The following is a 21601-nucleotide window of genomic DNA, read 5'->3' as shown; positions in this document are numbered from 1 at the left end:
GACATTTTTCCAATAACAATAGTATAATAGTGAAGATACAGCATAGCACATATATGTAGTGGAAAGACTTCTTTTTTTTAAAGGCTATCTGTGTGTAAGGCTTCAGGTCAAATATGCAATGTTTATTGGCAAAATAAATTACTGAAAACAGGAACAAAAATGAAAAGCAGCCCATCAAGCTTTTGGCCGTACAGTAACTTACTGGACATGATAATAGTCTGATTATAAAAGTTGGTAACATTAAAACTTACATGCTTTTCCGTATCTATACTACTGTATTACTTTAACATAGCAAATAATCCTGCGTTAAAACAACAACAATCCCAGGTGAAGAGTTAATAGAAACAATGAAAGATGGTCACGTTTCTAAAGTACTGCTACAGTACTGCTACAGCCCAAGAACACTCCCTCAGTGTTAAAATAATGATCAAAACAGCATATGGCACATGTACATGGAAAAAAATCTAAAAGTGCAATATTGTATGAACAAAAAAACTATGAACATTTACAAACAAGAAGTTTGAAGCAGGCTCGTCAAGAAATATAGAAAAAAGACTTTTTTAATGTATTTAAAATCTGTAAAGAATATAATCAATTAATTAACTTGATGTTTTATATATTTATGTATTTATTTATTTACATTATTTTTTCATCCTATATTTATACGGTCACTATTTATAATTGATTTTGATAACTGATTCTGTGAGAGGTGGATGTTTTGGGGCGGTTTTTTTCGGCTCTTGCAGACAGCATTTTAGTCCAGAGGACTGTCCAAACGTGCCGTCCCTCTCTGCAGGTGTACGATGGTTTAATACGCATATATATTTTGCGATTACGCAAAGTGGGCGGTCCATGTGAACGAGGAAGTTAATCACCTAGTCAATGTAAATGGACATTTGATGGAAGACTGTTTTTCAGTGGATTTTCCATTATTATTATTGTTTCTCCTGAGGAAGCCAGGTCCAAACTTGGCGGAACGCGTTGAGAGATCATCGGGACCATTACACAGATCGACTTATATTCGTTCCTATGATAAAAAGTGGGACTCTATGTATGTTAATGAACGTTTGTGCGTAACATTTCCGTTGTGCCACTACCTCCTGTAAGTGTATTCTTAATTTTTTATTGAGCTACCAGTGTGATACTGTGCCATTGGATTTCTTTTACTGTTACAGATTTTAAAGAATATATTAAAGAAGTATTTTCTCTATATTTCTTGACGAGCCTGCTTCAAACTTCATGTTTATAAGTGTTCTTAATCCATTTTTTTTTTCTTTAAAACAATTTATTCAAAGAGGAAATTGTACAAGCAAAGTACATAAAAAGGAAAGGAGGGCAAATCAAAATACAAGATACAAATACAGTAAGCATGTAGTATCATCACAGGAGATATACAAGGTACATATCAGTAGTAAGAGACAATCAAAACATATACAAGAGGAGAATCCATCACAGAAGGCAAATAATATAAACAACCTGGACGGCAGAGGGAAGCACAATATATAGGAAGTATCGGCAGATAAAGTGCAAAACACATGGGCATAAAGGTTGTAATATAAACTGCAGCGATACATTAAGACTCCAGCCCAACCGCAGTCAGAGCAGGTTGGAACCCAGGGATAGGGGAGGTCCCCTTCAGCATTTGGAGGCAAAACCAACCAGTGGAACGGAAGGTGTTAAAGAGAGACAGTTTGATGGAATCATCCATTATAGCAATAAAGGAAGACCATTTTTGGAAAAAGGATTTAGCCTTGACTTCCCTGTGTAGGGTAGCTTCCAGCCAATCCAGATGAAAAATGCAACGTAATCGGCCCACAGCCATATCAAGAAGCGGTGGGTCAGGTTGTAGCCATTGCGTTAGTATGGTCTTTTTACTAACCGCTGAGATGGTGGGCAATACAGTTTTTTCCCTGGCAGTGAAGGGGCGAGTGTCTGACGGCGGTAAAATCCCAAAAAGAGCCCATTCCACAGTTAAATGGAAAGGAATACCCAAGACCGTTACAATATAGTGATGAACGTCACTCCAAAATTTAGCGATATGGGGGCAGGTCCAAAGATTATGATATAGATCGGCGTCAGGCGCCGCGCACTTGAAACAGAACAATCGCCCAACCGGGTAGTGACATAGAGTTTCGGGGTCATGTACGCCCGGTGCAGGATTTTTAAAAACATTTCGCTATAGGAGTAATACACCAAAAGCTTGGAATTCAATACTGTAGCGTCAACTAGTGCCTCCTCTATATTTGGGAGGTCTTTCTTCCAAGCAGGCAGACCCTGTCTAAGGAAACCCCAGGCGATAACAGGTCTGATGCGCCCATAAAGAAAGGACATGGTAAGGGGGCTGGAGGGATTGCGAAGGGTTACACTGTCGATAGGATTGTTGTGATCCCTAGGGGACAGCAAAGCCAAAACACCGACAATAAAACTGCGAAGTTGTAAATAATGTAATGGATGGACAGAAATAGAAGAAAACTCGTCACAAAACTGTTGCCAGGTAAGGGGATGAGAAGTCATGGGGCTTAGAAAGTCAGTAATGAGGCCCCCTTCAATTTCCAGTCTCTTGAAAATAGGGGCAGATTTGCCATGTTGAAATCTGGGATTACGAACCAAGGGCATATAGATAGTATGCGAAAACCCCAAGCCCAAATGCTTCCGTACTTGGGTCCATGCCCTGTACGTGTGGTATAAAAGCGGGTTCGAGCGTAAATCGGGAGGCCATAAGTGTTTACAGAGATGTAGAAGGGAGGGCAACCGAATATCAGGAGTTAGTTGGGACTCTAACCTAGTGGTATCAAAACGATCACGATCCAAAATCCAATCCACCGCATACCTACAATTGGCCGCTAGATTATAATCAGGTAAATGGGGAAGATTCAAGCCTCCGTTAGAGGTAGGTTGTTTTACTAAGGCAATCCGAGATCGTTTACCACCCCATAAGAAACATTGGAGAGACCGATGGTGAGCATGTATATCAGTTTGTCGTAGAGTGATCGGGAGCACATGGATAGGATAAAGGAGCTTAGGGACCGCAGCCATTTTATACAGGTGACATCTACCCTTTAAGGAAAGGGGAAACTTAGCCCAGGACTTGAGTAAACTGTCAACTTGTAGTAGAAGGGGAGGGATATTCAACTTATATAGCTGAGAAAGGGAAGACGGGATCCAGAGACCTAGATAATTAAGAGCCGGAGAGGGGGTCCAGCGGAAAGGGAAACGATCACCCCACCCATCCCTGGCTTGCGGGAATATAGCAAGGGCTTCCGTTTTGGTAGCATTAATTAAAAACCCTGAAACCCTATGGAACAGAGCAAAAAGATCTAGAAGGGGAGAGGGGACCACCCTGACGGGTGCCCCTTCCTACAAGTTTAGCCCGTTAATGAGTAGTTGAGTGAGGGGGTAACTGTAGAGTGCCTGAAATAAATGAGTAAAGCGCATACCAAAATGATGGAATTTGAAAAAAGATGTGAGATAATGCCACGAAATACGATCAAACGCTTTGTCCGCATCACAACTAAGGATAATGGCAGATTTATTTTTTGACAATTTAGTAGAGGCAATGGCCGAGATCATACTTCTAACATTTTGGGTAGAATGACGTCCACGGAGGAAGCCCGTCTGGGACGGACCTATCAACCTTGCCAGGATGGGTTTGAGACGAGAGGCCATTATAGCCGTTAAAATCTTAAAATCCTGGTTAAGGAGGAAGATCTGGCGGTAGGAAGACATTAATTCAGGATCGCGAATAGGTTTGGCAATAAGCACAGTCCTAGAAAGATTGAAGTATTTCGGGGGCAGCTCACCAGCAAGAAGACGATTATATAATTCACGAAGATGAGATAACAGATGGAGCGCTAAAATTTTATAATATTCCGCACTGAGACCATCGGGCCCCGTCATCTTATGAGTGGGCAGGGATTTCATAAGGGATCGAATTTCCTGTAAAGAGATTGGTGCTTCCAACAAATCCCTATCCCATTGAGTGAGTTTAGGAATTTGCGCCAAGCGGAAAGTCTCAAGAACAGCATCAAGAATGACAGGTTCCGCAGCATAGAAACTACTGAAGTAATTTACTAACAGTTGGGTAATTTTAGCAGGTGACGAAGTGCGAGCATGGTTATCATCTTTCAAGTGGGTGACAAACTGTCTCTTATATTTAGAATGAGTCACTAAGTTAGCCAGGAGTTTCCCTGCTCTGTTACCCCAGCGAAAATACCTGTTACGCATATAATCACAAGAGATTTGGGCCTTCTCAGTGGCCCAAGCATCATATAGAGCTTTGGCCTCCTTATAAATTCTTGCAGACTCAGCGGAGTCATTAGAATAGGCCCGGGAGAGATCGCGGCCCAGGTGCAGGAGCCGCATTTCAGCCTCCTTCCTACGACCTTCCACATAGTTGATAATATGACCTTGTAAGACAGGTTTAGACGCTTCCCAAAACAAGTTAATATCATCGACATGGGCAATATTGTCATCCATGTAGTTAAGCCATTCCCTCTCAAGAAAAGATCAGAAGTTATCAGAGTGGAAGAGATTAGAGGGGAATCGCCAATTGTAAGAAAACGATCGGGGAGTGGAAAGCATGAGGTCCAACCCTATCGGAGCATGGTCAGAAATAGCTATAGGGAAAATATGGGCATCTTTGATCAGCTCAGGGAGAAAAAAATAATCTAGTCTAGAAAAAGAGTGGTGATGGTGGGAGTAAAACATAAATTGTCTGTCCACGGGATGTGTATGCCGCCAGGTATCAATTAAATGAAAGTGATCTAGCAGCGGTGCCGAAAGGAGTCGTGAAGGGCGAGAGGCCATACACGTAGTGTCGAGGCCCGGGTCAGCGGTAAGGTTAAAATCTCCCCCCAGAACAATATTAGTAGCAGAGATTTCTGCCAAGGTAGTGTAAACACGAGCCAAAAAAGAGCACTGACCCGAGTTAGGGGCATACACATTGACTAAAGTAAAGGAGTCTGTCCCCAAACGAAGTTTCAATATGGTGTACCTCCCTTCAGTATCATATCTTTCCGCTTCCACAGAGAACAGCAATCGTGTTGAAAGAATAATGGATGTACCCCTGGATTTCTTGGTATAAAATGTAGAATAACAATTGGCAATCCAGGGGGCCGTAAATTTGTTAGTTACAGGATCACACCAATGAGTTTCCTATAAAAAGATTATATCAGGACGAAGTTGATTAAGATGGGTCACAATTTTTTTACGTTTTATGGGGGAATTAAGACCCTCTACATTCCAGGATATGAGGCGAAAAGAGTCGACAGTATGTACCTTATCTGTGGAAGCGTGTGAGGCAGTAGAAATAGAATCCATTAGCCCATACCCTTTCGGGGGAAACGGAGCTCTTAAGGAGTAGAAAGAAATCGTATGTCTCAGGGACAAGAACAGAACAGAAGCAACAAATATTTTGCCCAGTAATTGAACAAGACCTCTTAATTTTTTCCAACATTTTAACCCAACCCATGATGCGAGAACATACACACCAAAAAAAACCAACAAAACAAAAAACCGTGAAACAGCACAGCAGATACTGTAGAATTGTTGAAGAATTAAATGAAGTGTAGCAGGCATTACTTGGAAGTAACATAGGTAGAGGGGGGGACGAGGAGAAGGAAGAGCGAGAGGAGGGGACCCGGCACCCGCCCGTGAAGCCGGCACAGCCGTCGACAAGCCCAGATCATCAGCCAAGAAATGGTTAGCGTCTTCCGGGGAGTCGAAGAGGAAAGAAGTACTGGCATGGTGAACTCTCAACTTCTCCGGATACAGCAAGGCAAACTTAATCTTCTTGGCATACAATTCCATGCAGACCTGGGAGAATTGTCGTCGTTTCGCAGCAACGGCCGCAGAATAGTCTTGGAAAAGTAACAAGCGGTGTCTGTGATAGTGAAGCTCTAGCACTTTACGGTACGCATCAAATATTCTCGTTTTATCCTGGAAATTCAGCTCTCGGAAAATAAGCGCACGAGGTCGAGCCTGAGAGCTTTTATTGTCTGGACCAATCCGGTGAACCCTCTCCACTGGTATCGTATCATAGGGGGAGAGGAGACCCAGTTATTTCGGTAGCCAGGAGCTAACTATGTCCATCAAGGAAGAGGCCTTCTCAGATTCTGGAAGTCCTATCAACCTGATATTGTTGCGGCGGCTACGGTTTTCCCAATCCTCCAGGCGATCTTGTAATTGAAGAATAACAGCCTGGTCCTGTACAGTAGCCGTTAAGGAGGTGCGATCATCCTCCAGGTCTGAAACTCTTGTTTCCAGTTCGCCGATCCGCTGGCTTTGTGAAGTAAGCTCAGCAAGCGTATTATCTATTGAGGTCGACAGTTTGTCGAGTTTCACATCCAAGAGGGGGGAGATCAGACTGACAATATCCTGTGCCGTAAGTGGAGGCGGAGGTATATATTCGATAAGGGTCTCAGCAGGGGATGTCCGCTTTGGTGAAGGAGGAGCGGGAGCAGATTTAGAGGCTCCATGCAACTTGTCCCGAGCTTTCCCTTGTTTGGTGGAGGACTTAGGTGTGGGATCCATATATTTCTCCATGGAATCCAGGGGCACCGGGCACCTCCTGTCAGAAGGAGGGGGTGAGTTAGAGAAGAGATAGAAAGGAAGAAAGAGAAGTAAGGGGGGAGAGCAGAGGGAAAGAAGAAGGAAAGGAAGTAGAGGCAGCAAGGGGTTAAACCCCTAGAATAGTTGCCTGTATGACGCGGTAACAGCAATAAATCAATTGACATAAGACACAGTGTAATGGCGTCAAATTAAGTGCAGTTGAAACAGTATGATCAACAATATGTAGTGCAATATTAGCAGGATAAGGAGATCTTCAGTAAGAAAGAAATGTTGACGCGAGCTTCCAGCGAGTAAAGGGGAAGTTCAAGCCATGGACATAAGCAGAAAGTCACGTGTAGGAAAGTCCAGCAACGTAGTGTCACAGAGGAAAGTAATGGAACAGAAGTCCCAAATCCCGGCCCCACCACCCAACCTTTCTAGAGCCCACCCTTAACCTTTATCTAACTAGTGGCAGAGAAAAAGTAAAACAAAAACCCTGACCCTAACCCAGCCACCCAACCTAACTAGAACCCACCCGGAACCCTTATCTAACTAATGGTGCAAGCAGAGGCCGAAAATAAAACAGTTGGATAATGCAGCAAAAGAAACAAAATCAAAAACCCCACGGCAGGGGAAAGCCCTACCCTGCCGGCTACTGCAGCCACAGAAGACAGAGGAAGGTGCTGGGAATCACCGGGTGTAGCATGCCTGTGATGAAGTGCGGAGAGAAGACAGCCGGGGCAGGTACCCCCACGGTACCAGAAAGGGAGGATGGAGGAGCCGCACTCGGGAACATATAACTGCGTTGCGCAGGGATTCAGTCAGCAGCAATCCGCCAACACTGCGAGGTATAACCTGCAGCCTAAAGCCCCAGACCAGGCCTTCACTCCCAGGCCGCAACCACGTTGCGGGAGAAAATAGGCTCCAACAGCCAGAAAAAGAAAAATAGCGGCTGGTCGATGTAGACGGCGATTTACCAGTCGCGTAGAGGAGACCAGGAGCCACAGCAAAGTTATTAACCCAGTAGATGGAGATGAATGCAGGTTGGGGTAACGGAGCACAGCTAAAAAGCGGCCATCTGTAGGGCCCGCCTCCCAGAAGTCCCCTTATTTTTTGTTCATACAATATTGCACTATTATATTTTCTTTTTTCCATGTACATGCACCCCATGCTGTTTTGATCGATAATCCTGTGTGACAAGTGGGCTGTTATTTATTCCTGAAGCTATTTCGACCTCATCACACAGTGCAGCACTGTGGACATGGTAAAATGACATGCAATGATACAAGGTTTCAACAACAATAGATTTAATTCTGTTTCACTTTCATAACTTTTACTAAATGTCATTACACTTATGGACAGAAATAAATTGTAATAACCTGCTGTATATGTAGTATAAATAATAACTAACATAAGTTTACTGTCCCTTGCTTAGCTGTCTCTGCATTTGGCAAGAAATTTTCCTCCTTTTGGTGAGAGCTCTGAAAGGTAAGTTATAATTTGGTGAATTTCACTGCAAAGAACTTTGCTAAGGCATTTGATACTGATCCACACAAAAGGTTACTGTACAAACTGACTGAATTAGGCTTGAATTAGTCTGTGGACCGAGAAGTGAGAAAGGTTCAAGAATAGAAAGAAGTGACCTTTTCTTCTAGCTGTGAGGAGGTCATTAGTAATTTTAGTGAGTGTGGTCTCAGTGGAATACACTGTTGTAAAGAGAGGGATTAACCTCTTCCGTACCGGTGACGTACCTGGTACTTCCTGGTTGTGTGTCACCCACAGACCGGGACGTGCCAGGTACGTCATCGATGATGCGCAATCCAGCTTCGCTATGGACGCTGGGATCGTGAGAGGCAGCTGCTACTGACCGCTGGGTGTCCCCAGCGATCCGTAGCAGCCACTCCCCCTCAATTCCGAAGCGAATTTAAATATTTACATAAAACTGCGGTCTTCAAGGGAAGACGCAGTACAAGAATGCCGGTACGGAAGGGGTTAAAGAGATTGGTTAGGGTTGGGGTAAGGACATCAGAAAGGGATGATGGGAGATGTTGGGGGTACAGGGTTGAGACTTCAGTAGGAGTGACTGATCTGAAGCAGTTGACAGTGGGTTGTGGCAAGGTGGTAGGTCGGGGTACCATATTGACACCATGGGGGAGATGTTATCCCTGATAGTGTTAATTTTTAAAGTAGGTGTCAAGCTCTTGGGAGGGGGAACTGGGTAGGTGAGGGAGATGCTGGGAGGCAGAATGTGGAGAGCAGACATTTGCGGTTATAGGATAGGGAAGATATAAGTGAAATAAAATAGGTTTGGAGAGATAGACGGCTGATGTACAGGAATATAGCATGAGTTTATAATGCCTTCACAGGTGCTCAGAGGTATGTGATTTTTTCGGAATAGTGCAGATGATGATCCATATTTATTAATTATTTATAATGTGTATATTATAAAAATTAACTGCATAGCCAAAAGTATGTGGACACCCCACCTAATTATTGAGTATAGGTGTTAAAAAGTGACTTTAAGATGCCAAATTTGCCAGTCTGTCTGTGAAAAGTACTATTTTTGTGAAGTGAAGGCACCTAGAAGTTAACAGTTCAGACATGAAGCAGTAGACAATGCGCACTCACAGAGCATTGTATGAAAAAAAAATCACCTGCCCTTTGTAGCATCACTCACTACAAAGTTCCAAACTACATCTTTAAGCAACATCAACACAAGCAGTGTGCATTGGAAGCTTCATGTAGTGAATTTCCATGTCAGTTAAAAGCACACTGCCACTGGACTGTAAATAAGTGGAAACTTGTTCTCTTGAGTAATGAATCATGCTTCACTATCTTGAAGTATGATGGATGAATCTTGGTTTGGTGGATTCCAGGACAACACTACCTACCCAAATGTGTAGCGCCTTCTGTATTGTTTGGTGTAGAAGAGATAATGGTCTGGGACTGATTCCCTTCATTCCACTGAGGGGTAATGTTAATTAGACTCGGGCACCAGGGGGCTCTTCGTGTTCGTCTTCGTAGAAAAAAAAATCTTCGTATTCCGCGAATAATCGCCTGTTCTTGTCTTCTCTTCGGGCGAATATTCGTGGACATTCTTCGTGTTCGGTTTTTCTTCGTTTTTTCAGGTTAAGGGGTTAATACGGGTTTAACGCGTACCGCAGCAGCTCTGGCGCCAGGAGTTTAAATGTCCGTATTAGCAACTCTATTGGTCGTCAGCAGGGGGCTCGTCTGCCAATGGTTGATGGCAGAAGAGCCCCCTGCTGGCGACCAATAGGGTCGCTCGTACAGACTGTTAAACTCCTGGTCCGGCAGATGCTATTGGTCTCCCTGTTCTATCAGTTAAATGTCCGTACGAACGACCAATAAAGTCGCTCGTACGGACATTTAACTGATAGAACAGGGAGACCAGTGGGATCTGCCGGGTAAGTTGCAGCATTGGGGTTTTAAAAGTCTGTACAAGCGACTCTGCTGGTCGCTCGTACAGACTTTTAAGCTCCTGATGCACTTGTTGCACCTTAAGGGGTTAAGGGGCCGTGCGAGTGAGCCTATTGGTCGCTTGCACGGCCCTTTAACCTACAGTAATCCATAGGTTCGCTGTCAGGGGTTACAAAGGCCGTGCGAGTGAGCCTATTGGTTACCTGCAGGGTCTTCTTCTGGCATCAACCAATTGGTTGATGCCAGAGGAGGTCCCTGTAGGCGACCAATAGGCTCATTCGCACTGCCCTGTAACCCGTGACAGCGAACCTGCGGATTTCCACTTCCGTGAACTGCCGCGATGCCAAGGTAAGTTAGAAGGGGGGGAGAGTGGTAGACAAAGACGATCACGAAGATCTTCGTGGTGTGTCTTCGTCTTCGCCTACGTTTTACCGCCGCTGTCTTCTCTTCAGCGTGTCTTCGGAACGAACACAAAAACGCACTCTTCCCGAAGACGAATGCACAAGTCTAATGTTAATCCTACAGCATACAAATACATTTTAAAACACTTGCATGCTTCCAACTTTGTGGCACCAGTTTGGGGAAGGCCCTTTCCATTTCCAGTATGACAATGCCTCATGCACAATAGAAGGACCATAAAGACATGGTTTAACTAATTTAGTGTGGAAGAACTGAAGTGGCCTTTACAGAGCCCTGACCTCCATCTTTGGGATGAATTGGAACTCGTATTACGAGGCAGGCCTTGTCGTCCAATATCAGTGCCTGACCTCACAAATGCTCGTTTAGTTGCATGGCTACGAATTTTCACAGACACACTACAAAAAATAGGGGGCCAATAATATGCAATGAAAAAAAACCACAAAAAAATCCCACTACACATTTAAAACGTTTACTATTTATAAATTAAAAACAATAAATGAACTAGAATTCCATCATCATTATTTCTAATGTAAATGTATCAGCTCTAAATGACTAACTTGCATCCTGATAGAAGAGATATATAACTGAACTCTAACAGGTATCCCCTGCCTAATTGCCAAACACCAAAAACCCCTGTCACTCCTAGCCACAGTTAATATAGCGATATACATACCTGGGAACTTCTGGGCTCCGGGTAGCCGGAGCCTTCCCTTGCGGGACGTGGCCAGGACTGCCCACTGACGTCTGCGGGCGGTACTGTGACGTCGGTGGGAGTTCCTCCACACCAAACTAGTTAAACCATGTCTTTATGGTCCTTCTGTTGTGCATGAGGCTGATGTCAGTGTAAGGTCCCGCTGACGGCGGGGGTGTTCCAGCTGACGTCATGGGTGTTCCCGCTGACGGCGGTGGGAAACACCTCCATTTAAAGGGAAAATGGGCAGGGAGTGGGCATGTCAAGAACCTGCTCCCGCTACCCGGAGGATTCGGGTCTTGACCTGGAGAAGTGGTGCTTCACCCGGCAATCTCCGGATCAAACCCGGAGAGTTCCCAGGTATGGTGATATATAGTCAGGGCTTCCCCACGTGTAGCTTGAAATGTGCATTAGGGATTTGATAGGGACCCTCTTAAAATGTATACGTTTTTTGTTCTAGTATTGTTACTAGCTATGGTGAATGTGGTAGAGACTTGCAGGGGTAGGAATAGAAAAAGAAAGGAAAATGTTGAAAGCTGCTTAGAACACCAACTAGACCCGTTCCCAAGGCTCACAATAAATTTATTTTATGCCGTATTATCAGAGAACATTTTTTTATCTGCATATTCTGTATATTCTACCACCAAAGTTTAAGCCATTGCTTTTACAATTTTTTTTTGTAAATAATAAAAGTTTTAGATATTTAGTGTGAAAGTTTTCTTTTCTTTTTCATTTGTATATATTTGGTTTAGGTTGCAGTACCGTTTAATTATTCCTACTCAGTGGCGACTCTAGAAATAATATATAGGGGGGGCACACATTCATAATTTCCAAAAGTAATGTGCTATGGAATTATACTTTTGTTATTGGGCTAAAATAATACTTGATCATTCAACATGGGAAGCCTGAAGCCACAATTGAGTGCGACTAATCCTTGAAATAAATATTATAACACAATAAATAACTTTTCCACTAAATGATTTCAGGGCCTTGAACGTTTTGTCCCCTGAAGTCACTACAACTTCAGGAGGGCATTTTATCTCTGGATAAATATACATTAAATAATTCCTACTGTAAGTTAAGTGCCAGGAAACAGATGACCAAACACACACACCAACACAGGCTCTGTCACACCGACACCCAGACACATCAGGACATGCTCTGCCACACCCACATCCAAACACACACACATCAGGACAGGCTCTGACACACTGACACCCAAACACACACCCTAGGACAGGCTCTGCCACACTGACAACTGAACACACACACCAGGACAGGCTCTGCCACACCAACACCCAAACACACACCAGGACAGGCTCTGCCACACCAACACCTATACACACACCAGGACAGGCTCTGCCACACCAACACCTATACACACACCCGAGGACAGGCTCTGCTACACTGATAACCAAAAACACACCAACACCCAAACACACACCAGGACAGGCTGTGCCACACCAACACCCAAACACACACCAGGACAGGCTCTGCCACACCAACACCTATACACACACCCGAGGACAGGCTCTGCTACACTGATAACCAAAAACACACAAACAGCAGGACACAATCTACGTCACAGACGTCTACATCAGGATGGATTTTTCACACTGCATTGTCGTTTATACCCCCCTTAGAGTTTTTGACCCTTGTGTATTGATGCCCCTGCTGCCCATATACATATTAAAATTAGCCCCAGTTGCCGATAGCAGGTATAGATCAACACATTAACACACAAACCAAGCTTTGCATGTATAGATCAACTGAAATTCACTTGTGATCTCAGCACTGAAGGTATATATCAAATAAACAGAATCAGACATACAAATCCTGTATTTGCAGGTATACAATAGTATATGAAACGTAGCATTGCAGGTATAGATCAAATAAATACATGGAAACAGCATTGCAGGTATTAATCAACTGAATAAGACATACAAACGCTGTATTTGCAGGTATACATAAATAATGTATGGAAATATATAGATATGGATCTACAGAATAACGCAAAAACCCAGCTTTGCAGGTATAGATCAATTGGAATTCACATAAAAACACGTCATTAAAAGGTATATTTAAAACCCCCTAAATTACAGACATAGATCACAGGTTGCACACCCCAAAGCCAGCCCTGGCGTCCACACAGCAATCACACTCCTATCATACCCAGGCAACCAGTAAATGCTGGTACCTAGGCATGATGGGACTCTGCTTGCTGTGATTGCTGTTAGCAATCACACTCCTATCATGCCAGGTCAGCCAGTACATGCTGGTACAGGGTGGCTGTAAGTGATGTGTAGACCCCATACTGCTGGCAGCATCAATACACAAGGGGGGCAGCTAGCTAGATTTCAGCATGTACTGGCTGACTTGGCATGATAGGCGTGTGATTGCTAACAGAAATCAAAGTCCCATCATGCCTAGGTTCCAGCACTTACACATCCAACCAGTAAATGCTGGAACCTAGGCATGATGGGACTGTGATTGCTGTTAGCAGTTAGCAATCACACTCCTATCATGCCAAGTCAGCCAGTACATGCTGGTACAGGGTGGCTGTAAGTGATGTGCAGACCCCATACTGCTGGCAGCATCAATACACAAGGGGGGAAGCTAGCTAGGTTTCAGCATGTACTGGCTGACTTGGCATGATAGGAGTGTGATTGCTAACAGCAATCACAGTCCCATCATGCCTAGGTTCCAGCACTTACACATCCATGTTATCACACACACACTCATTCATTCATATACTCATTCATTCACAGATTAATTCCCTCAATCACGCATACTCATTCAAACACCCTCCCCACCCCCTTACCTGCACTGCAGCTCCTCGATGCCGCTCACAGACTTCAGCAGAGGGCACGGCCTCCCTCTGCATTCTCTGGTACTGCACAGAGGAAGCAGGACTGGAGCAGAGTCATGTGATGTCACGTGAACTCTGCTAGGTTCCGCTTCCTCTATGCAGTACAGAAGACCCTCCCACAGGTAAGTAGCCCGCGTAAGATCGGTTGCCCTGGCTGCCGATCTTACGCGGGCTGCACCCTCTCTCTCCTCCGCATAAAAAAAAAAAAAAAAGACGGGATTTAAAGTCGCATTGCGACTTTATTCCAAATTCGGCAGGGGGGCAACAGGGGGGGCAAGGATTAACCTAGGGGGGAAATTGCCCCCCCCTTTCCCCCCTGTAGCGACGCCACTGTTCCTACTATAACATATTAGGAAGATATAGGGTTACACTATTTAGTGCTTTCAGGCAAATTCCATATTAATGCCTATGGTTTTGGAATGGGATGTCCAACAAGCTTATATGGGTGTAATGGTGTAATAGTGTATGTAACATGACACCTCATACAATACAGAATACCATTTTGTTTATTACTCACCTGCGTAGACGCCAGCAACATGGAAGTTTATTAATTTTGTAGTTGCTTCAAATCCCATCGCATTATTCACATAATTTTCCACTCACACCCCCTCTACTGTTCTGCTGCTGAGTTTGTGTAGGTTGAATTGCTAGCAAGTGTGCAGTTGAGTTGTCAGTACTAAATATGCCAAATGTGCATGCCGGAACAGGTCCGAATACAGAAGGGCACAAAAGTAGGGCAACAGAAATGTTTATAGCTTTGATTTTGGATTTAACACACAAAAACCTGCCTGTGCTCTGTGGATACCCATGATGATTTACCAAAATGCTTGTTTCAACATTGCAAGCTAGGGCAATTTTATTTCATCATCATATTTGCTGTTGGTCTTTGTAATGATGTTTGTATAAAAGAAAAGTGTACGTTTAACACAACCAGTCTGCTCACAATTGCTCCCTCCATTGCAGGTGTGATGCAATGATTTAACTAGACTTGCGCATTCGTCTTCGGGCGAACATGAAAACGAGCACGAAGAGGCCTTTTTTTGTTCGTTCCGAAGACACGCCGAAGAGAATACAGTGCCGGCAAAACGTAGGAGAAGACGAAGACTCACAACCACGAAGAATCGAAGATTTATTTAAATTTTATTAAAAGTACCCTTAGTGTTTTGCTCACCTCAGTCCATCAGTGAAGTGAACTTGTTGGGCTAGTGAGTGCAGCCGCATAAGTGCTGTGTGTTTTTGTTCAGCAAGCAGTGAAGCTAACTGTTTTGCTGTGACATTTTATTTTATTTCTAATTCTTTTCAAGAAAAATTGACTGTGACGAGCTGTAGTAAGCAAAGCTTCAAGCTACTAGCTGTAGTACTAAAATAATTCTAATCTTCTTTAATCTTAATCTATAATATATTATAAATAATATATAACAATATAAATTCTAATTCATAATCTATAATATAAGTAATTCTAATTCTAAATTCTAATTCATAATCTATATTCTTCTATCTATAATACATAATATATAAGTAAATTATTTCTAATCTATTAATATTATATAACTTAATAATAATTAATAAATCATACTGAATCTGATTTAACCTCACTTTAGCTTAGTGGGTTTGAGAGCATCTGCCTAGAAGTAGACTTATAGTAAGGAAATATAGCTTTAGGCTAGCATAGTAGTAGGCTAAGCTCTTAGGCCCGTGTAAATTCAAATTAAAAATAAAATAATGCTAGTTATTAAATAGTTAATCTTGAGTTAATAATTTAAATAACTTTAGCACTTTGCCAGATTGCACACAACAGCACAGTGCAGTAGTGCATAGTTTTACTTTTTAAGCAGTAGCACTGAAGAGAACTTCCTCTAATTTTTTTGTCTTTAATTCGTTTTTCCTTTTTTTTAATTTATTTTTTATTTTTTTGTAGTTTTTTAAACACTACACTACACTACACACACAACACAAAATTTGAAATGGATCCTCCTTTTGGGACTAAGGAGGGACAAGCTCCATCTACCACCACCACCACCACCACCACCACCACCAGCAGCACCACCACCAGTTCTAAGATGCAGCCTTTGCGTCAGTCTAGTCGGCCAAGTAGGCCAAGCTCTCGCTTATCATTTGGGGAAGCATTGCTTGAAGGATCATCAAGTAAAGGAAAGGCACAAAAGCAGGCAGTAGTAGTGCGGCTAGGCCCACAAGCTCTATGGTTTTTTACGGAAAGGCTAAAGCACCAGAAGCACGTTCAAAGTTAAAGGGTAGCACAAGTAGTACCAGCCCAGTGACTAAAACGAAGTGCCTTTTGCCCCAAGCAGCATCTTCCCCATCCACAAGCAGCATGCAAGGTACCAAGCAGAGCCAAATTAGCAGCAAGACTCAGAGGGGTCCCAAACAAAAGCGATCTCATTCCTTTGTAGGGAAAACCACCACCACCACCACCACCACCCCCACCGCCTCTACCACTAGTGCTGCGCCTACTGTTCCCACTGGTACCGCCACGCCATGTCCTCCTAGTACCTCTAGCAAGCCACCAAGTCCTTACAACATTTTTGTAAAGACAGTTAGAGAGAGGGCTACACATAGTGGAACTCCACCTAGTGAGGTAGCAGAGGAGCCTGAGACTGAGAGGCCAAGTGCAGAGTCTATTCTTCCTGCTCGCACTACTACTAGTCACGAGTCTCACGACGATATCAGTCTTAGCTCCAGCCTAGCAGGAATTCCATTCGATCTGGCTAATGAAGAGCTAGACTATGAGCCAGAGGAAGTAGAGGAGATGAGTGGTCAGGAATCAGATTCCTCAGGGAGCAGTGTCCAAATGACTAGTGCACAATTTTCCCCTAAGCCTCCACCTTCTCCGCTACGATCATCACCATCACCACCACCACCAGCAGCAGCAGCAGCAAAACCTAGCAAATCTAAAGCATTTAGCAGTCCCACTATGGCCAGTACTGTTACCACCAGTCCCACCACCACTAGTTCTGCCTCTGTTCATCCACCCTGAGCAGTAGGAGCAGCACCCAAGGCACACTCCAAGGCTATGCGCGCCCCAATTTGGGAGCACTTTGAAAATGTTGAAGAAGGGCGCTATGGAAAGTGCAAACATTGTGGGAAGCTAATAAGCAGAGGGAAAGTGTCTGGCCATTTTACCAGTGCTAGCATGAAGCATCACCTCAGCACTCAACACAACGCTGTGCTATTGGGGAAAGATGCAGAAGTAAAACTTAGTGCAGGCAGCATAGCTGGTGGCCGTGGAAAAACCCCAACAGCGTCTTCTTCTGAGCCAATAGCAGCAGCAGCAGCAGCAGCAGCTAGTGCTGGCAGCCAGAGACCAAGGCAGGTTGGAGCACTGCATGTCCAGCCCACCCTGGAACAATTTGTGGCATTCCAATCCAAAAGGTCAATGCCCAAACAGCAGGCCAATAAAGTAACGCGAATGATTGGTCAGTTCATTGCTGTTGGAGGGGCATCCTTCTCTATGATCGAAGGGGAGCCTTTCAAACAATTGATGGCGGCTGTGGCTCCACAATATACAGTTCCGTCACTTTCCACTTTCAGCAGGAACATTGTGCCCTCATTGTATCGGTCCTGTGTTGCAGCAGTGAAAGAGGAGCTTTCCAAGGCTGCTGGTCAGTCTGTTCATTTCACTACAGATTTGTGGAGTGCACCTAGCGGCCAGCATGCCTTTCTTTCTTTGACAGCACACTGGTGGCAGCCCGGTGTGTCTAAGGAAGCTGCTGCAGCAGGCTACCGATCTTTCCTTCTCCATGCAGAAGTGATGGATGAAAAGCACACTTCCCAAAATATTCTGCATGCAATGAGGAAAATGTTTAGCCTTTGGGTGGGAGCAGAGGCGGGCACCAATGTTGAAGTTGGTTTTGTGGTAACTGACGGAGGTGCCAATATGGTGAAAGCGCTGCGAGATGGTCATATTGTTGGTGTGCGCTGTGCAGCCCACATCATCCATTTTGTAGTGAAGGCAGCAATGTCAGAAGGAACTAATGTGGCAGCAGTAGTTCTGTCCCGCTGCAGAAAGATCGCTGGGCACTTTCACCATAATGTTAAGGCTAGCCAACTTTTGAGGGAAGAGCAAGAGAGGTCAGGTCTTCCCGTACACTGCCTACGCAAGGATGTCAGTACACGGTGGAACTCCACGTTAGACATGCTGGAGAGGATTTTGGAGCAGCAGAGGGCAATCCATAATCTTGCCTCAGAGCACAATATTGGGATTACCTCTCCATTGAATAGGGAGGATTGGACAGTGATCGCCCAGCTAGTGGCAGTCCTTAAACCATTCAGGGATGCCACAGAAAATTTAAGCTCAAACACTGCCAGTCTGGCCCAGGTAATCCCAGTGTTCTCCCATCTAGGCAGCAAGATGGATGTGTTCCTTGGAAACCGTGAGGCTGTTCAAGGTGGCACTCTACATCCTGACGTAGCAGCCATAGCCAGGAAGCTGAAGGATCTGCTAAAAGTACACCTTCGCAAACGAATGGAAGAGAGTCCCGAAATGATGCTAGCGTGCCTTTGCGATCCAAGAATTAAGGGAAAGCTAGCTTTGAAATTTAATGTTCTCAGTAGCTACCGGGAGCAATTGGTCAACAAGGTGCGTGACTGGCAGCGTAAAATGGGAATGCTGTCCGAGGAGGGAGAGGTGCAGGAGGAGGAAGAGATGATGTGTTCTGCTACTCCTAGCAGCAGCATCAGCAGCAGTGCCACAAGCAGCACAACACAGCTGAGTGGAGCAGCTGCGTTTTGGGAAGAGGCACTTGGGAGTATAGTTGGACCATCTGACAGAGCTAGCAGCAGAAAGGAGAGTAGTGCTGCTGAAATGGTCAAACTTTACCTCTGTGAAGTTCCTTCTGCCTAATGTTGATCCTCTTAGCTACTGGGATGAAAAGAAGAGTGTGTGGCCTGCACTCTCATGGGTTGCGCAGCAGCTACTATCATGTCCGCCAACCACTGTTCAAAGTGAGCGCGTGTTTTCTATGAGTCCACAGCGCTCACGCATGGCACCTCATCTGATGGAGCAGATTGCCTTTCTTAAATTCAATCTGCCCAAGTTGGGTTACCCAGCTCTTAGCTTGGAAAGTTAATTTTTTTTCTCTGTAATGTTTAAGGTAGTTTCTCCCCCTGGTTGCACGTGTTTGTGGTGTGGCAACGTCTGCTACCTCCGCCGGTGTAGCCAATTTACGCTAGGGCCTAGTGTCTGAGTTCTGGAAGTCCGCTCCCAAACGCCATGGACTGACAGACTTTCATGCTTTGCCCTGGGGTGAAACAGGTGAGCGGGTCGTCAATTGCCCACTCATTCACCTTTTTCCTTTTCCAACGCTGCTGCTGGTGGTGGTGCCAGCATCTTTTGCCAGTTCGCTTCCTGGCTGAAATCATGCCTCAAATGTCCCTAATGGAGAGGGTAGTTTCTCCCCCTGGTTGCACTTGTTGCGGTGTGGCAATGCCTGCTACCTCCGCCGGTGTAGCCAATTTACGCTAGGGCCTAGTGTCTGAGTTCTGGAAGTCTGCTCCTAAACGCCAAGGACTGACAGTCTTTGGATGCTTTGCCCTGGGGTGAAACAGGTGAGCGGGTCGTCAATTGCCCGCTCATTCACCTTTTCTAATGCTGCTGCTGCTGCTGCTGCTGCTGGTGGTGCCAGCGTCTCTTCTCTGCCAGTTCGCTTCCTGGCTAGTGTCATGCCTTAAATGTCCCTAATGGTAAGGGCAGTTTCTCCCCCCTGGTTGCACTTGCTGCGGTGTGGCAACGCCTGCTACCTCCGCCAGTGTAGCCAGCTTACGCTAAGGCCTTGTGTCTGAGTTCTGGAAGTCCGCTCCCAAACGTCAAGGACTGACAGTGTTTGGATGCTTTGCCCTGGGGTGAAACAGGTGAGTGGGTCGCCAATTGCCCACTCATTCGCCTTTCCCAATTCTGCTGCTGCTGCTGGTGGTGCCAGCGTCTCTTCAATCCCAGTTCGCTTCCTGGCTAGTGTCATGCCTCAAATGTCCCTAATGGTAAGGGCAGTTTCTCCCCCCTGGTTGCACTTGCTGCGGTGTGGCAACGCCTGCTACCTCCGCCAGTGTAGCCAGCTTACGCTAGGGCCTTGTGTCTGAGTTCTGGAAGTCCGCTCCCAAACGCCAAGGACTGACAGTCTTTGGATGCTTTGCCCTGGGGTGAAACAGGTGAGCGGGTCGCCAATTGCCCACTCATTCGCCTTTTCCAATGCTGCTGCTGCTGCTGGTGGTGGTGGTGCCAGCGTCTCTTCTCTGCCAGTTCGCTTCCTGGCTAGTGTCATGCCTTAAATGTCCCTAATGGAGAGGGTAGTTTCTCCCCCCTGGCTGCGTCTGTTTGCGGTGTGGCAACGCCTGCTACCTCCGCCGGTGTAGCCAGCTTACGCTAGGACCTTGTGTCTGAGTTCTGGAAGTCCGCTCCCAAACGCCAAGGACTGACAGTCTTTGGATGCTTTGCCCTGGGGTGAAACAGGTGAGCGGGTCGCCAATTGCCCACTCATTCGCCTTTTCCAATGCTGCTGCTGCTGCTGGTGGTGGTGGTGCCAGCGTCTCTTCTCTGCCAGTTCGCTTCCTGGCTAGTGTCATGCCTTAAATGTCCCTAATGGAGAGGGTAGTTTCTCCCCCCTGGCTGCGTCTGTTTGCGGTGTGGCAACGCCTGCTACCTCCGCCGGTGTAGCCAGCTTACGCTAGGGCCTTGTGTCTGAGTTCTAGAAGTCCGCTCCCAAACGCCAAGGACTGACAGTCTTTGGATGCTTTGCCCTGGGGTGAAACAGGTGAGTGGGTCGCCAATTGCCCACTCATTCGCCTTTCCCAATTCTGCTGCTGCTGCTGGTGGTGCCAGCGTCTCTTCTCTGCCAGTTCGCTTCCTGGCTAGTGTCATGCCTCAAATGTCCCTAATGGTAAGGGCAGTTTCTCCCCCCTGGTTGCACTTGCTGCGGTGTGGCAACGCCTGCTACCTCCGCCAGTGTAGCCAGCTTACGCTAGGGCCTTGTGTCTGAGTTCTGGAAGTCCGCTCCCAAACGCCAAGGACTGACAGTGTTTGGATGCTTTGCCCTGGGGTGAAACAGGTGAGTGGGTCGCCAATTGCCCACTCATTCGCCTTTACCAATTCTGCTGCTGCTGCTGCTGCTGGTGGTGCCAGCGTCTCTTCAATGCCAGTTCGCTTCCTGGCTAGTGTCATGCCTCAAATGTCCCTAATGGTAAGGGCAGTTTCTCCCCCCTGGTTGCACTTGCTGCGGTGTGGCAACGCCTGCTACCTCCGCCAGTGTAGCCAGCTTACGCTAGGGCCTTGTGTCTGAGCTCTGGAAGTCTGCTGCCAAACGTCTAAGACTGACAGGGTTTGGGTGCTTTGCCCTGGGGTGAAACAGGTGAGTGGGTCGCCAATTGCCCACTCATTCGCCTTTTCCATTTCCTTTTCCATTTCCATTTCATTATTTTCCTTCTGATACACAACCAACCAACCAAACATAACACACACAATAACACAAATAACACAGTGACATAACACATAACACACAACACATATAACACACAGTGACAACACACATAACACACATAACACATACACGTACAATGCACAAATCACAAGGACCTTTCCTCTTGTTATTTGTCCTGGCCTTCACTTCTACACTCACTAGCATTAA

The 21601-nt window shown here is 45.5% G+C and overlaps 1 protein-coding gene across 1 annotated transcript in view; it reads left to right on the top strand.

Annotated features, from left to right (window-relative positions):
- Positions 1–8025, top strand: part of LOC149281114 (protein bassoon-like) — a 119026-nt gene extending 111001 nt beyond the window's left edge. The window contains exon 12 of the mRNA XM_089499783.1: positions 7985–8025. Coding sequence (XP_089355909.1) covers positions 7985–8025 — 41 coding nt within the window. The remainder of the gene's footprint in view (positions 1–7984) is intronic.
- The last annotated feature ends 13576 nt before the right edge of the window (positions 8026–21601 follow it).

The sequence above is a fragment of the Sceloporus occidentalis genome, unplaced genomic scaffold (genome assembly GCF_023333645.1).
Source record: "Sceloporus occidentalis isolate IW3139 unplaced genomic scaffold, rSceOcc1.0.p SCAF_139, whole genome shotgun sequence".
NCBI lineage: Eukaryota > Metazoa > Chordata > Lepidosauria > Squamata > Phrynosomatidae > Sceloporus > Sceloporus occidentalis.
The sequence above is the reverse complement of the archived record's forward strand: the minus strand, read 5'-3'. Positions and strand labels throughout refer to the sequence as shown.